The sequence below is a fragment of the Calypte anna genome, chromosome 1 (assembly GCF_003957555.1).
Source record: "Calypte anna isolate BGI_N300 chromosome 1, bCalAnn1_v1.p, whole genome shotgun sequence".
Lineage (NCBI taxonomy): Eukaryota > Metazoa > Chordata > Aves > Apodiformes > Trochilidae > Calypte > Calypte anna.
In genome coordinates this window covers 82,614,853-82,631,775 of record NC_044244.1, presented here as the reverse complement: position 1 = coordinate 82,631,775, position 16,923 = coordinate 82,614,853, and the positions used below count along the sequence as shown (strand labels likewise).

General features: G+C 42.1%; 1 protein-coding gene across 3 annotated transcripts in view; it reads right to left on the bottom strand.

The window, feature by feature from the left end:
- Window positions 1–16,923, bottom strand: part of NME7 (NME/NM23 family member 7) — a 90,170-nt gene that overhangs the window by 6,991 nt on the left and 66,256 nt on the right. For 2 of the 3 annotated variants that reach the window (XM_030448453.1, XM_030448461.1), the window contains one exon: window positions 10,923–11,030. The exons of the other annotated variant lie outside the window; for it this stretch is intronic. In XM_030448453.1, the coding sequence (XP_030304313.1) occupies window positions 10,923–11,030 (108 nt within the window). The remainder of the gene's footprint in view (window positions 1–10,922; window positions 11,031–16,923) is intronic. 3 annotated transcript variants of the gene reach the window in all.

Below are 16,923 nucleotides of genomic sequence, written 5' to 3'. Positions count from 1 at the left end.
ACCAGGAGCTCTACCCCTCCTTTAGCAACATCTTTGGTCACCACCAGAAGAGATTATTTGTATGGTAGAGACACTGATATGAAACAGTGTGAAAGGTCCTGGCTCCCATCTCATATGAAGAACTACAATACGCCAGTGAGTACTGCTTTCCCAAGGAGCATTTTGAGTCTACAGTATCACTGACTCTCTACTTTTTGCTTATCTTGAGGGACTTGCCTGTATCAAAACAAGAAGCTCTTGTGGAGCTCCTGTATGATGCCCTTGACCCAGTCAGCTTTGGAACAGACAAGACACTGGGCACACCACCACAGATGTGGATGCAAGCTGCAAACACATCCTGAACACTGGATGAAAACACCGAGAAGGGCTCCTTCTGCAAGCACCTGACATATCCAGGTAAAGCCTGGCTTGGATGTGTTCATATAACCCATGGGCATTGTGGAGCCTCCTTGGCAACCACTAAGAGCTAAGGCTCTCCACCCAGCTCAGACAACACTGAAAGTCATGGTCCTACCAAGTTATAAACTGGTAGGTTATGAACTACCAGGTTATGGCCAACAGAGGAGGGAGCAGGTGCAGAGAGTGCATAAGCATATGTTTCCACCTACGTGTTTGAGCAAGGATGGAAGCAACAGGCAAATAAATGAGGTAGAAGGCAGACAGCATATAAAGCTCTTAGTAAGCAACCAAGATGTTCTGCAGGGTAGTATTTGGACAGGTGACCCAACAGGCTACACCTGGCAGCAGGGTAAAAGTTACTACAGGTAAGACAGTAAAAAAAAATCCTGAAAATAGATTAACCAAACCAAGGCCTCACTGAGTCCACAAGTGCATGTACCACCCTAAGTCCCTGTATAGACTGTGGCTCCCTGTGCTTATTGGACATGTGTAGTGAAATGAGGCAACCAGGTGCCACTAATTGCCAGGTAGTGGGCATGAGCTTGTGTTAAGCCCACCTGTGCCTGATTAAGGCGGGCCCCCACTGCGTATTGGCCCCCTAATCCTGCTCATGCGCAGTTGGGGCCCGCCCTAATCAGTCACAGGTGGGCTTAACACAAGATCATGCCCACTACCTGGCAATTAGTGGCACCTGGTTGCCTCATTTCACTACAGACACGTACCTCCAAACCAGCATCATAGTGCTCAGAGCACCTTCTGAGCAATGGCACTGGATCTAGAAAGCTCCATGACCCTGTGGGATGGGCCAGCATATAGGAGACCAAGAGCTCATTTCAAGTCCCAGCAGTCCTCTGCAAGTTCAGCAGCCCTGCTGTGTGCTGAAACATGTGCCATCATGACAGGACGAGACTGGACTGAGGGACACATGAGTGACCAAGTTCCTCTTCAAGAGCTGAACTGATTAAAGCAGCTACCAGAGACAGCCACAGTTCCTGGTTTGTGGCTGGGCAGTCTCACCACACTGCCTCTCTCTCCCCAGCAGAACAGCAGTAACCCCCACTGACACCCAGGTGGAAGGAAACATACCCACTCAGTAACTCTGCCCACCTAAGAAAACTCTCTCTAGCTCAAAGACTTGCCTACCTGTAAATACAGCATTGCCTGCCTACATGTCAATGGGGTTAAAGAATATAGAGGAAGAATCTGGCTTTTTGTACACCCAGCATCCTTTCAAGTTAACCACTGGCATTCTGTTCTGCTTACACAGCTGCTACCACAACATATGATACCTGGTGCCTGAGTCCTCAGCAGTATAGTAACACAACACAGCACTAAAACTGGTATGACACTTCACTTTGAATAACTAATTATTATTACTTATGAAAGAAGTATCTACAACTTGATAAACTTACAACTAAAGATAACCCATGTGTTAGCATCTATGCAAGATAGGAAATCTTGTTTGCAGTCTTCTATCCCCATTAACATGTTTGGCTCTGTTTTCTTCCTCCCATGCTCCACATCCATTTCAACACGTATGCAGATAGCTGACTTAAAATTCTATTCTTAATTACTTCTAGTTTACAGTAGACACACAAGGAAGTTGCACTTATGAGGGAAGAGGGAAACCCTACAGAGAAAGTGACTACATAGCTATCATTCACCTATTTGACCTCTGAGAGAGAGAGGTGGGAGGTGCAACTGAGAGAGGTCAAAAATAGAAATCCACATAAAATTACATTTGCATCACAGCACTGTGTGCTCCAGGACAACAGTGCTTCTCATTCTTCAGAAAAGGTGCAGGACTCCTTGCTCAAGGAATGAAAGGAAATTCTGAGCTTCCACATAACTGTGTAGCCTATAATGTCCCCTTACTGCTTTCCCTATACAAGCTCTTTCCCTGGACTTTTTTCTTTTCTTTGCTGTAGTCCGCCCATGGTGCAGCTGAGTTGCAGTTCAACTGTTGCTGTGCTTCAGCTGGAGGAAGAAGGGTAATGTGGTGAGAGGCCTTGGGCTTTTTGGTTCAAAATGAGAACATGCTGAGGGAAAGAAAGAAGCCAAGAGCCTCAAAGGCAAACTGAGCCTCAGACAAGTTATCAAGAAGTGTCAAGCCTTCCCTCTGCCTTGACCCCCCCTCCACAAAATTACTTTGCTCAGCACAACAGAACACGTGCCAAAAGCCAAGCCAAGCCCCATTTGTCACACAGGTTACCTTCAGGATCAGGTGAAACTTAAAGAGCTCTGGGAGCTGCTTGGTTCACACTTGTTAACTTCTCTCTGGCACTTATAAACCTCAGACTTGGCAGAACATGGGGCAACTGGACCTCGGATCTTACCCAGAAGTGGGAGCATAAGAGCCAAACTATTTCACAACTCTGTTAAACAGGTTTCTAGTTAAATTTGCCTCTCTGGCCCATAAGTATAATAATTATATTGCCTATGTTCAAACTTAGGCTGCAAGACCTAATAATATCATAATTTACTTAAAAAAAAAATCGCCAACATGTGTTCAACATCTATCTCTCTATTTTTATTTTTTTTTTTATATATTAATTTCTCTTCAAATAGGCCTAAGCAAAAAGGTTACTTAATTCTCTGTATAAATATATATATGGCATCAGGAAATGTCAGACAGAATTCCAGTGCTGGCTAACATTCTCTGATATGCAAAAACATCACCAAATAAGATGAAGTTTTTGTGCTGCAGATTTTTTCCAACCTGTTCCCACAGCTGTTGGATAAAAAGCCTAAGAGAGTTAAAATGGAGACGTACTTGAATCATAATAACCATTACCTGACAGATCTCTCTAGAAATTGTTTTGCACCAGGAGAGACTTCCATCTGACAGACAAAAATGGCTACTGTTTTGATGAAAACTTGCAAAATAACCTGCCAAAACCCAACCTCAACCAAAACCCTCCAATCTTTTCTTTCTTTTCACTGGAGATGATTAAAAGCACCTTACCCTGGATTGTGCAGCTCAGTATGGGCCCCTAATAAAAGACTTCACTGCAAAATTGCCATGACTGAGGGAAACAATGGCTCCTTTATTAATATTTTAAAGACTCCTGGGGGAAATGCTGTACAGCTGAAATGCCCTCAGTGAAAGGTTCATTGCCATGCTATGCACTTCTGCTGTGTAATGTTTTACAAGCTGCACTGCCCTGTGAATGGGGAGAGTTAGTTCTCAGCTGGTAGAAGCAGCTTGCATAATACCAGACAAGTTAATGGGTAACAAGCAATGCAGGAGACCTTTGTTCTGAGTGTGACATACACAAATTCCACACTAAGCACATTGACGCTTCTGAGAGTTACTCATTGACATGCTTTATTAAATTGCTTGGACTATACCTCGATGCACCAAAAAGATTAGCTTAAGAGATCTGCATATTTCTGATGCCTCCCATCCTAAACTGCTGCACTATAACCTCAACCCACAGATCAGTTCACTACTGGTAGGAAGGCATTTCCAGGGGGGATGACAGCGAGCACCTTGCAGCATGCCCACGTGCTGAGACACAAGCAGTGGGTAGGCAATGAAGCAGCAAAAAAGAAAAAAAAAATCAAGTTGGCAGCCAGCAGAGCTTCTGTAACAGGAGTCTGTTCCTACGGAAATGGTTGTAGGAAGCATTTGCTGTGTCCTTCCGCTGCAAGGTGAGTGCTCCCCCAGTCCACTCTGAACAGCTGGCTAAAACACCACCCTCCCCCTATCCTCCCTAAATAAAGGCAAAGGGAAAGGAGGCATAAGGTGTGCTTCTTCTGCCCCTACTTGGAATGCCAGACCAAGGATAGCCGGCTTGTAGCAGGTGGAAGCTGCACCAAACGCCCAGGAGCAGCACAGCTCTTTAACACTCATCAGGGAGTTTAGTTAATTCCAAGCCTGATGAAAACAATGCTGGTTTTCACTGCCCACCGCACTTGTCCAGACAAAAAACATCCTCTGAGCTGGCCTGTCCTACCACCCCTTATCATATGGCATCACTTCCAGTCTCCCAAAGGCAGGATCCAGCTGAACTTCAGTGTCAAAACTTGGGTGCCTTCATCCATCAGACTGCAATAGTTGATCTGCATGGCTAGATGTTATTATTTGTTTGCCTTAACTCTCAGAAGCAGTAAGCCAGTCTCACTGGTGCATGGCTAAGCAAGGGAAAGAAATTCCAGCAGTATATTGTGCAATTTGCCAGTCCACAGCCTTACTCCTGAACACCACTGCCCAGCTGAAATTTAAAGAAGTGATACAAAAAACCCAAAACATGATGACTCGGATGACAAACAAAACCCACTCATTTTTGATAACAGCAAAATCATCCCCCTTCGATCGGTTATTTTCATGTCTGTGGATGCCACAAATAGCTCTGCAGCAAGGGAGAAGGCCAGCAAATGATACTCGAGGAGGTCCTCACTGCTGCCTGGCTGGAAAACTGCCTGCGTCGCTGAAAACTGACCCATCTTCCTCCACAATGCCCAAGGAAGAACCTGACAGCACCCAGCAGCCATGTGGATGCACGCACACAGCACCCCGAGGAGTCAGTGGAAAGAGCACCCATGGGCACACAAGACTGAGAAGGAAGTTGGCACATCCTCCACTCCCACGAAAACTGGCTTAGCAGCCCACCCCCCTCTGCAGTTTCACCCAAAGCCTACCAGACATGCAAAAGAGCATGCAGACACCTCCCACAGCAATTGCCACATCATTGTCCTCTGGAATACTCAGCCACCTAAATATAGCATCTTCCTCCACAACAGGGAGAAGGTTATTTCACCCCAAACTGAAAGTTTACTCATCTCTTTTTTAAATAATGGCAGCATCCTCTCCTCTGCATGTAAGTACACACATATATACATGTATGACTATTGAGCCTTTTTTAAATTATGCAAAGTAACCCCAGGAGACTGACTGACTGCCCAGACACCATGACACTGGGACATAAAGCTACCATGGGTGTCTCAGGCACAGAAGACTGCACCTCAATGGAGAGCCCTTTCAGGCAACACCAGACATGTACAGTCTATCATCCCTGGAGTGTTTTGCTGCAGTAGAAATGCCCTTAAGGAACTGCTCACAAAAAAACCTAATACTTTGAACTGAACAGTATGAGCAACAATTAACAGGCAGAGTGTGACAAAATCCAGAAATGCTGGTTTTGCTGTAACTGCAAGTCTAGGCTTCTAGTTTTCTAGTGGCTGCAGATCATGTGGATTCCTGCATCATCTGAAAGGTACTCAGCCACTTGAGACCCAACAAACTGAGGTGTGTATACAGCACCACCTCCTGTATAAAGTTTTACTCACTGTACTCCCAATAATGTGAATAAGGCCTTCACTGACTGATTTTTAATTTGCTTTAAATTCTTTAAGCAGACATATAAACTGTGAAGTCTGGTAGCCACAACACCTTGTATCAAGTAGTCCAATTAAAACTAGTCCAGGAATGACTAATTTCAAAGAAACTTGTTTTGTCCAGAGAATGATGACTCATCAGATCCAATGGTCTGCAAGCTTCCATTTCAAAAACAGATTTATCAGAAATGTTCCTCAGGTCAAAGACGGTGTGTTGGGAAACAGAAACATCTTTCACCACATGTATGTGAAAAGAGACAAATCCCAAAACAGCTTTAGTCTGGTAAATAGACCACTTACTTGGGATATAAAGCATGCACATTCCAGTCCTTGATGTGAATGCAGGTGAGTACTGTAACTGTCTGCTTGTTCCCAAGGCTATCTGCCTTATATAAAGTAGAAAAAAAACCTGACAAGAGGCAGAGCATAAGTCCTCTGGATGTGGAAATAAATACAAAGCCCTGCTCTGAATGAATGTCCTACACAATATCAGTTAGTCAGAAAAATAAAGAAACTGCTGGTTTGGCCTTCACTCATGAAACCCCATCATATCATAAATACTCCATTGCTATCAGACGCCCTTCTATATTTCCTCTTCTCTTTCCTCACCCCATTAAAAAGGGAACTGATGACAAGGCGGAGAAAACAGACGGTTTCGAGCCATTCATTGTCACTTGTGAAAATATATTATGTTCTGACATGATGAAATGAATAAGTAAGTACCTGATTTAGTAAGTCAAAGACATAACCCAAGATGCTTCAGGGCAATATTCACCCTTTGGTATCACCAAACAAGGAATTAAAGAAGTAGATGCAGCTTTACAACTGAAAAATACACTGATTTTTCTATTGTAATGAGTTGCATTTTAGGTTTAGCTGCCTCTCCCCTCCTCTTTTGACCCAAAGTGAGTTATTCATTAATTCTGATATTCTTTAGTCACTGCTTAAGACATGAAGCAGTCTGTAGAACAAAGACAGGAGTTAAGGGTCAAACTTGTGGGACCAAGTGCTGCTATTTGCTTTTTGAGTTTGATTGTTTGTGTTTTCAAGATTAGAAGTGAACTTTCCTTTTTCCATGGAAAAAAAGCCTAACAAAAAACCACTTACAATCTGCTGTACTACATCAAATAGTGTTCTAAAACCAGGTGCACAAGCTAAGCTTTACTTAGTTATTTAGTCCTTGCTGTTCCCGGGACTGCACCGTTTTCTCTCCTTTCCCTGAGTACTCCTTAGTCATAATTTCTGGGGGAAAGGTCACTTACCTTTCCCCTCCTAGTGACCATCAACTAACCATGAACCACCAAAGTTACCTAGAGTTTGGCAATTGATTTCAGCAGGCATTAGGTCGAGCCCTCAATTGCCTACCTTACCTCCTCTAAGTAGTCTTTATTTGTGGACAGCTGCTATTGCAAATACTTTTCAAAGTGAAAAACTGGAAAGAAGGGTGGAGAAATCTTAAAATAAGCAGTATCTGGCTAAGTCAGCGAGTCCTCAGGAAAGCACCTTTTGTGCTCCCTTCTATACAGGAATGTGCCTTTATTGTGCTTCCATAAATATTGGACGTTCAAGGCCCATAACAGGATAGTAGACCAACTAGAAATCTCCCCTTTCCCTTTTCTTTGGTTATGAAAGTTCAGAAATTGCAAAACCAATTAACACAGAGCAACCCCCTTAGCTTCGTATCCACAAAGTGGCAAGAGCAGCACTCCCTTTGACCATCTTGCTCCAGGGACCTCTGACCCTGCAGCCACAATGGAGTTAGGACTGTGGCAGGGATTTCTATGAAGTTGCCTGAGCTTTGGAAGTGTAAGTACTCCACACAACAGACACCAGGCACAGCTAAGGCTTTCTTTGTACAAACCCACTGGGCTCCTGGAGCTCAGAACTACTGGGGCTTCCATTTGGTAGCCCTTATACCTCTAAGGAGAGGCTGGGACCTCTGGAAAAGGATGATTCAGATCTCAAACATAGTCAGGGCTGTACCGAAGCTCTGAATCAAAGGTGGCAATTATCTTCATTCATGGTGTATCAGACTAGTTCTGCCTGCTTTTGGGCTCCAACAGTTCCCAAAGGCACACCTGGGTTCACCAAGAGTTTCAGAAAGTTTACATTAAGGCATCCTCTCTCCAAGAAAGTTTATTCAGTTTCAGAAGAGTAATTAAGCTATTTCCTGTTATGGAAAAAATAAAAAATGAACCAGCAACAAACCAGCACAACCAAATAACAAGCTAAAACCAAAAAACAACCCACCAACCAAAAGCCAAGCTAACCAAAACAAAAACAAAACCCAAAACCATGACAAAACACCAAAAGCAACCAACAAACCCCCTCAAAGCCTCCCCAAAGAACATGTAGTAGAAATTGGGAGTTGAAAAAGTGTTAGGAATTTGTAATTTTTTGAATATTTGTAATAATGATTCTGCAGTTTGGTTTCTAAAATTTGTTGCATTTGGAGAACAGAAATACAAATCAGAACATCTTCACATTAAATTTCAGACCCAAATACTTTCACGGTTAAATTTGAAAAGTGTGCAGCCAAGCTCAGACAAAACCAGCACCAGAGTCAGAAATGTAACTGGGGATCTCCTAGCTCTTGAGCTTGGGGGTTTTAAAAAGGATCTTTCATCTTTGTAGTATGAAGACTCACCTACTAGACAGTAAGTTAGGTTTCTCTCTGAAGTTCACTCTAGGCTCCTCCTCTAGTAATCACTTGTCCTACAGTGTTACTGTGTAAAGCTTTTATAGCAACAGCAGCATTAACATCTCAGCAACAGCAAGGTCTCCTACCAGTACACAGATACAACAGACACTCCATCCTGAAAGAAGCAGGTTCCACTGTAACAACAGTCTCCTCAGTGACAAGTGCCTTTCCAATCTCTAAATTCGCCTCCTCTGAAACTAAGAATAATTGCTCTGCTAAACGTGGTTTATTAAAATACTCAGTTTTCCATTAAAGAATGAAAACATTCACTACCATTTACTGAACAGCATACTACTTAAAAACATTATCCTGGCTACATTACCTTCTATGGTTGTCTTGCATGCCACACAGCCACTCTGCTCTAAGCCAGCACATACAGCACATAGAGTTATTGAAGCTGAAGGGGAAGAAAGGTCTGGTTTCTGCTTGCCAGCAAGTGAGACCTCTGCAACTGGGTGTGAGCTCCTCTCACAGAAAACCCATTGAGGAAAAAGTCCATCCCAGGGATAATCTCTGTGTATCCTGTATTATTTCCTTTTTGTCAGTTGTGACAAGCTCTTGCACTCAGACAAATCCAGAGGCTGCTTTTTTTTTGCTTGCTTATGTTTTCAGGCAACTACATTTCTTACAGAACATTGGTCTAAAGATAATCCAGGAATTAAAGTGTTGGCAGTAAAAAGATTTCTACAGTTTACATTATAATGCTTATTTGCCAAACAATGAGAATGGAACATTCACTGCTTTATTTACTCATGAAAAAAACCTGTGTTGTGTCTTTTACAATTGATGGCTTATTCTGGTCTGTTGCAGATGAAATTATAGCCAGATTAAGAGCTGCATTCTGTGTACAATTATGCCTGTGGTAAAAGAAGATGTTAGATCCCACTCCCCTAAAAAGGTCAATAAGTAACTGTTAAAATGACCAATCTGCAATGGAAACTGCAAAGTGTGTAGTCAAAGTAATACTGGATCATGAATTAATCTCATGATTCAGCTGTGGGATTCAAACTACAAACACATGTAGCAGAGAGTTTGAGAAACAACTCCAGCCTCGATTTTTTGTTTTGGAGGAGCAATCCAATTGCTGTGTTTCACCCATCTCACAGTAGCTGTGAACTCAGCTTAGTTTAAACAACTAAGAAAAATGGGGTTACACCTGTTCTGCATTGGCATAAAGGAAACAGATTGTGGACACAGGAGAGAGAGAACTGCTGAAGTACTAAAATAATTGGCAAGGCTTTAATTTTTCCTTTGCAGGCCATGTCTTTTCTTCTGCTGCCACTGAAAAGCCATGACTGAGGGACTTGTGGTAACAGCATGTGGTAACAAATACCTGTTTTCTTGTTTAAATCCAGTCTCTTTGTGCAGAAAGTAGAAGTTGTCTACTTTTAATGACAGCTTGAAATGGTTTAAAATGCTTCAACTTATGGCTGCTATTCACTGTGTTGAATTTCACTAATCTGTTCCTTAAACTAAATGCAATTTCCTGGCAACCAGTACTTCAACACACAGATATGATTTTATTTCATGAAGGGAGATGGTGAGGCAGTTAGTTCTTCCTCTCAATGAAAACACTATTTTGCAGTACAGAATTATGCAAGGTAGGAAAACTCTTGCTGCTCTAACATCCTGCTATAGTCTGACAGTAAAATACTCACAAATACATGCAGACAGTAAAGCAGAGGCTATGCATGTAGTGGAAGAACATCTGCATTGATGCAGACATGCATCCAAGGTAGGCTTAAATACTGCTTCAGCCCCCTTGTACAGACCTCAGTTTTGAGACAGGGAAATGAGTGCATGAGCTTGCTCTGGTTTTTGAATGGAGTACTTCTACCATTATAAATTCCCTCAATTTAACATTTTTGTGTTTTATTTTACTTCAATGAAAGCATACAAAGCCAAAATCAGATAGTAATTAATAAGTTAATATATAATACAATAAATACAATATACAATAAATAATACAAGAAATACCAACTGATGTGTGTAATTATGACTGTCTAGAACTAAACCTGGACCCTATCTGGAGAATTTGAATCCCTAGTGCTTGTAGTATTCCAGGACACCCAGAAGCTTGCTGTAGAGACAATCCAGACCAGGAGTCATGTTGGCTATCCAAGAAAGGACTAAGAAAGGGCTAAGAAGGTGTCCCTGCAGAAGCACTGTGAAGTGCTGATATCCAGTCCCAAGGACACATTCAGCCAAAGAGGAAACTATTGATTTTCATTCCATTTCATTAAATACTGCATTGTAGTATATTCACTCAAGAAAAATGTATGGATTAGTTTTTTACAGTAACAGAATTAACTGAGTTAAATGTCTGTAATAAACTCTGCACTTTTGTTTCTAGTTGATCACTGGTCTCTTATAGCTATGCCACATATGAAACACGTCAACAGCTCAAAACAGTGTCAAGTATAGCTTTTCACTTTAATACTTCCTGGGATATAAAACCACATGCTTGTCTTGCAGGACTTACCTCTAAAAGTCCATCTTCGGGTAGGTCTGTGCAGTGGACAGCATTCTGAATCTTGTTCTTCCCAAAGACAGCACGCAGAGTTCCCGGCCGGAGATGACGGGCTATTTCCTATTGAGCACAAGAAAACCAGAAGACCTTTGTGAACTACACTGTTCCTTTATATCATGGACACAGTAGAATCTTACAAAGTAAAACATTATTTGCTATTAATAGACATGTGGTACACTATAAAAGAAAACAAAGAGGGAAATTCCAGGTTGCACTACACACTCAAAACTGCTGAAGAGCAATGACCAAGACTGCGACAACTAACTGCTTGAAATTGGCCCAGCCAAGCAACCTTGACTGAAATGCAGGATCCTTCATATTACAACTATATCTTCCTGCACTTGTATCAATACAGTTAGCTCATTTTAACACCTTTGCAGCTCTCAAGAGCTGCACAGAATGTGCTGTCCATAGTGAGCAGACACAAACCCACCACCTTGCAGAATGCCTCACCTAACACTGGACTATTTGCCTCAGAACCTGACATTTGTGAAGCCCAGCTACTGAACAGCATCTTGGTCTTCTGAGGCCTCCATCACAGGAAAGACATACAGCTCTTGGAGCAAGTCCAGAGGAGGGCCACAAAGATGATCAGATGGCTGGAGCATCTTTCCTATGAAGACAGGCTGAGAGTTGGGGTTTTTCAGCCTGGAGAAGAAAAGGCTCTGGATGACGTTGTAGCAGCCTTCCAGCACCTAAAGATCTACAAGAAAGCTGTGGAGAGACTTTTTACAAGGGCATGTAGAAATAAGGCATGGGCTTTTAACTGGAAGTGAGCAGATTTTGATTAGACATTAGGAAAATATTCTTTAGTGTGAGGGTGGTGAGACACTGGAACAGCTTGCTCTGGGAGGTTGTGGATGCTCCATCCCTGGAAGTGTTGGAGACCAGGCTTGATGAGGCTTTGAGCAACCTGGTCTTAGAAGAAGGTGTTACTGCTCACGCAGAGTGTTTGGAATCAGATGATCTTGAAGGTCCCTTCCAACTTAAACCATTCTGTGACTCTATGATGACACTGTGACTAGTGTCATCTGGTCATCTGAGGATCATCTGTCATCTGAGGATCAGTCCAGACTCTCTGTATCTTTCTCTCTTATTTGAGTTGACATTTCAATACTCTTCTTCATCTACAATGCCAAGCAACTCCTTGGTCTCTCAGAGCATTTCTCTTACTACAGCAGATACCACTCAGGTCCTGAGATAACATTTCTCCCCTACCTCTTTACCATGGTGTATCTTCCACTTACACTACAGAGGACTGCCTTCAATGGCTCTCCCCTCTACCATGCTGGTTCTTTTTCTAGGCATAATGCAGACCTACTGTACTTCTCTGTACTTTGTAGTGTTTTCTTTTAACCCCTTTTCTATGCCAACTGTGCCTCTCTTCCCAAAGCCCTTGAGTTCTTCTCCAAGCCCACCTCATGCACTGTGTGTCTCCTTTTAAAACTTTGTGGTCATTGCATTAACCTAGTTTTTCCTCCTTAAAACCTTTTGGACATTCTTCCATGAGTGCCTCCTGAGCACTGCTTCATGTGAGGGGACAGGCCAGTGACAGACTGAGGCTACAGTTACTGAACAAAACCAGGCATCTGTCCTTGCCAACAGAGCCTACATCAGCCCCTTTCTGAAAAGGCACTGGGTACAGTAGGGTGTAGTCACTTTGGAAGTGGCCAGCACAGTTTCACTGTGCCACTCCCAGGTGTTTGTTCCGGTGTCACATCTGGAGGTTGCTGCCCCCACAGCTTTGTCACCAGACTGGATCATCCAAGCATTTCCTCACTTTCAGTGTCAAATGGGTTCAAAGTGATTTCAGTAAGGGCTCTTAGCCAAGCTGAAAGAATTTGCACAAATACAGATGAGAACCTCTCGCATGATGCACACTCTCTTCTGGGATGGAAGTGAATGTTTTAAGCTAGTCCCAAGACCTTACAAGAGCATCACCTGACAACACCCTTCAGACAGTTTCCAGTAACCAAGACAACTGGACTTTAAGGGCAAGATCTTCTTTTGGCCCAGCAAGTCCTAGGTATTGTCCTTTAATAATAATAATTAACAATTATTACAGTGATCTCTTAGCCAGGAACCTAGATATGTTACCTACAGCGACCTGTTACCCACCTGGAAGACAATCAAAGTGCTTTAATGCTTGGAGTGTGTCTAACCCAAAGCAGTGTACAAGGAAAGTTTCCATTTCCCATTGTTACTCTGTACGTCACAGATTATACAGGATCTTTGGATACAGATGTCAAGGATATTTGAATAAGATACACTCAACATCAAACAAATTTTGTTTCAGAGGAAAGTTCAAGAGCTTCACTTAAAAAAAAAAAGCAAGTTGAAAGAAACAATTCCTCCTCTACATAGAGCTTATTAGTGGCTTGTGATAAGAAAGCCTGCTGGAGAAATAAGTCACATGCCAGTTAACTATAGCTGTGTGACACTTTAATAAAGTCTTCCTTGAAACAAATGTTGGTTCAAGTAAAAACAGGCTGTCAGGAATTCAGCCATAGTATTAGGCTTTCAATTGTTTTAAGGAAAGTTTGGGCATATTAGACATAATTATTGTGGCTATGAAAACTTCAGAAACACTGTAGCAAAAAACAGCTCAGACCTAAAAAGCTAAACATTGGCATTTCACATTATGTTTACTTCCTAGGCATCAAAGTCTTTTGTGCCATCGCCTGACAGGTCCAAAAATGCTGCTTCTTGTGAAACTTTCCTTTATGAGTTTTCCTTTAATTTGTCTCCCCTACCAACCCCCTTTTTTTTTCCCTACCTCCCTTAAAAACAGTTATGACCTCCTGATTCATCATTTGTCTAAGATATTATCTCTACTTCACAAGTTCACAACAGAAGAACTTATGTTTCTTTTCTTGGATGCCCTCTCTCTTGATAACATTGGCAAAAGCTCCTACTGTTGCAGTACATGATCTCCTGCTCTTCCTTAATTTTTTTAATACAGGATGCTATGCATTCTCCTGCCCTCCTGAAACTCAACAGCCATCTTGCACATAAATGGACTGTCATGCTGGTATTAGATTAGATCAGAAATACACAAAAGTAAGTCTTCCAGCAATTTACATTGCTAACATCTGATAAATTAAAATTTTTAAAAGCCGTTCTTGCCATCATTTAACAGTTAACAAAAGAGTTTCTGCTTATATTTACATAGTAAAAAATTACAACAACAGTCAGTTCCAAACTTCTGCTATTACATCTCTGTCTTACACCACTGAGAAGCCCTCAGGGAAGAAGGCTGCTATAAATAATGGAGATGGAAAAAAGCTGTATGGATATACATATATGTATAGGTGTCCTTGTGTATGTACAGCTGGAAATATCGGGAATATTTCAGGGAAGTAGGAAGAGAGTTCTCTACAGAACTTAGTCCTCATGGAACATCTTAATATACACTCCTCCGGTCCATGAGAGGAGGCTTGCCAAACATTTTATTTACAGGGCCTCATCTGCAACAACATGGAAACACAAATGTAATAGTGGAGTTTTTGGTTGGTTCCCCTACACATCTCATTCCCTTTTAAAAACACTTCTTCCTAAACTTCGTGCTAAATCTAGTTTCTGGAGTATCTATTTGGTGCACAATTTGTTTTTTGTTTTTTTTAAAGCAGTTAAGAGTGGGACTGCAGAGGAGTTAAGAGCAGCTACCGTACGCCTAAGAGGAGATAACGTGTGCAGAACTCCACATGCATGTGTAAATTGGGATGCCACCAACTTGCATCTCACATGAAGAATACACTGTCTGCAACAAAAAAACCCAGGGTTGTTGTACCAAAAGCTTTCATCCTCTTTGGTCTTACTCGCCAGGCTATTTGATCTCACCTTACAGGCTGGGCTTTGATCTTGCAGATGTCCTTTGAATACCCTTGTTCTACACAATATATATTTCATGTTTCTCTCTCTCACGTAACTGTGCTCAGTGTAACACTGCCCACACAGAGTACTTAGCACACTCTAAAATCTTTTCTGTATCTCTACAAGTGAAGGGAAACAAAAATGTCACCAATGTCAGTAATAGGTCAAAATCAGACTGAAAAATTTTCATGAGCAAATCTCAATTACTGCTCTTCCTTCAAACATCTGTTTTTTCATGGGCTGGATGGGAAGTTAGGTAACGTGTATTCCAGATCAAAACTGCAGATTTCAAGAAAATTTGGCTGGTTTTTTTTTAAGGGTCTGCCCTGAATACCTAATTGGTTATCTAGAAAGCCAAAAGCACTTCTACCTGTTCTGTTGTTGTTAAAATTGTGTTCAAAGAAAAGACAAAGAGACAACCACTGACTCAGTGCAGCAGCCATTCCCTCCCCTTCTCACTGGAAAACAGCAAAAACTCTGAATGGACCAAAACCAAACAAAGGAACTTTTGCAGCCTGAAACTTGAACAAGAGAAACTTGAAAATTTGTTAATGGTCCTCTTGAGTGAAGCAAAATAAAAATGAGAGTTTGTGATCAAGGTCATGAGGAAAAAAGTCACCATAAAACTGTCTATAAAGAGCTTTATGGGATGAAGGAGACTGGTCTCTCTTCTCACAAATATTGTTTCTGTTCAGTTATCACGGACAAGATGTTCTGCCTTCCTCCTTCCTATTCTTTATCTTGAGCTTCTCTATTTTGAAGATAAGGACAGACTTTTTCTGTGTTTGTGCACTACCGCATAACCACACACATAAATCTTACTAGGTTTCATGATGCACTGTTGCAGTTAATATCTTCTACTAGTACAAGAAAGGCATGAGAGGGCATAATGGGAGAAAAATGAATCAAACATTGAAATCTGCAGTAAAAGCAATAAACAGGCACCCCTGGTGGGCACAGGTAACTGCTTCTTTTCCAGTGCATGATGAAAATCACTTATCCTGCCAGCTGTAACTCAAAATATCCAATACCTGAAGGAAACCTACAGGAAGGCTGGAGAGGGACTTTTTCATAACAGTGTCCAACAATAGCACAAGGGGAAATGGTTTTTAACTGGAGGAGAACAGATTTAGATAAGATCACAGGAAGAAGTTCTTCAGTATGGGGGTGGTGAGACCAGTGTAGATTGCCCAAAGAAGCTGTGGATGCCCCCTCCATGGAGGCTCAAGGACAGGTTGGATGAGGCTTTAAGCAACCTTGTCCAGCTGAGAGGTGCCCTGACCCACTGCAGGGAAAGCCATTCTATGATTCTATGATTGAACTCCTATCCACAGTACTCTCCCAGGACAGGGCCAGTCTTTTAGGTTTGCCTTCAGGCCAGCAGCATTCAGACGACTTCCTGAGCTGCAACAAACTCTGTACAGTCCCCTCTAAGTCCCTATTAAAAAAAAGAAACCACAACTTCTTTTCCTTCTCTATCCAAACCATGACTATGCTTCTGCTCCTTGTGCTTCTGAGCATTCCTCATTCACCATCCTTTCTGAAGGCTTTATGTTAACTTGGTCCCCCCACCCCTGGCTTCCCCACCCTGCATCATGAAGCTTTTTCCTTTTGCAGGTCTCCATGCTCCACTGCTGTCACAAAAGAGATGGTCCCTCTTTCCTCTTGAGGGTGCCAACTGCTTCAGAAGGCAGTAGCCAGCCTCAGGCAAACAAGCTGCCTTCCTCCTTTTAAGGACCAGCTACGCCCTTGTCAAGAGAACAGAACAAATATTAACTTTGAACAAACAAAATAATGTAAATTCCACCACTGACCATGGAATATGACTGGCTGAACTTTAGCCACTGGAAAGCACCTGGGTTTTGTCTGTAGTTAGTGGAGGGTGATAAAACCCTTTCACAAAAGAAAAAAAAATTCCTTTGCAACACAACAGCTATGTAAGGTAAATAGGATAAGTGCCTCTTTCTTCCCATCACCACAGATTTTCAGTTGGCTTATTTTCAGGGGATTTTTCGCACCAGTCATATCACACACAGCTGGCTGCACAGAATTCTCATTCCTACACAAGTGATCAGCAATA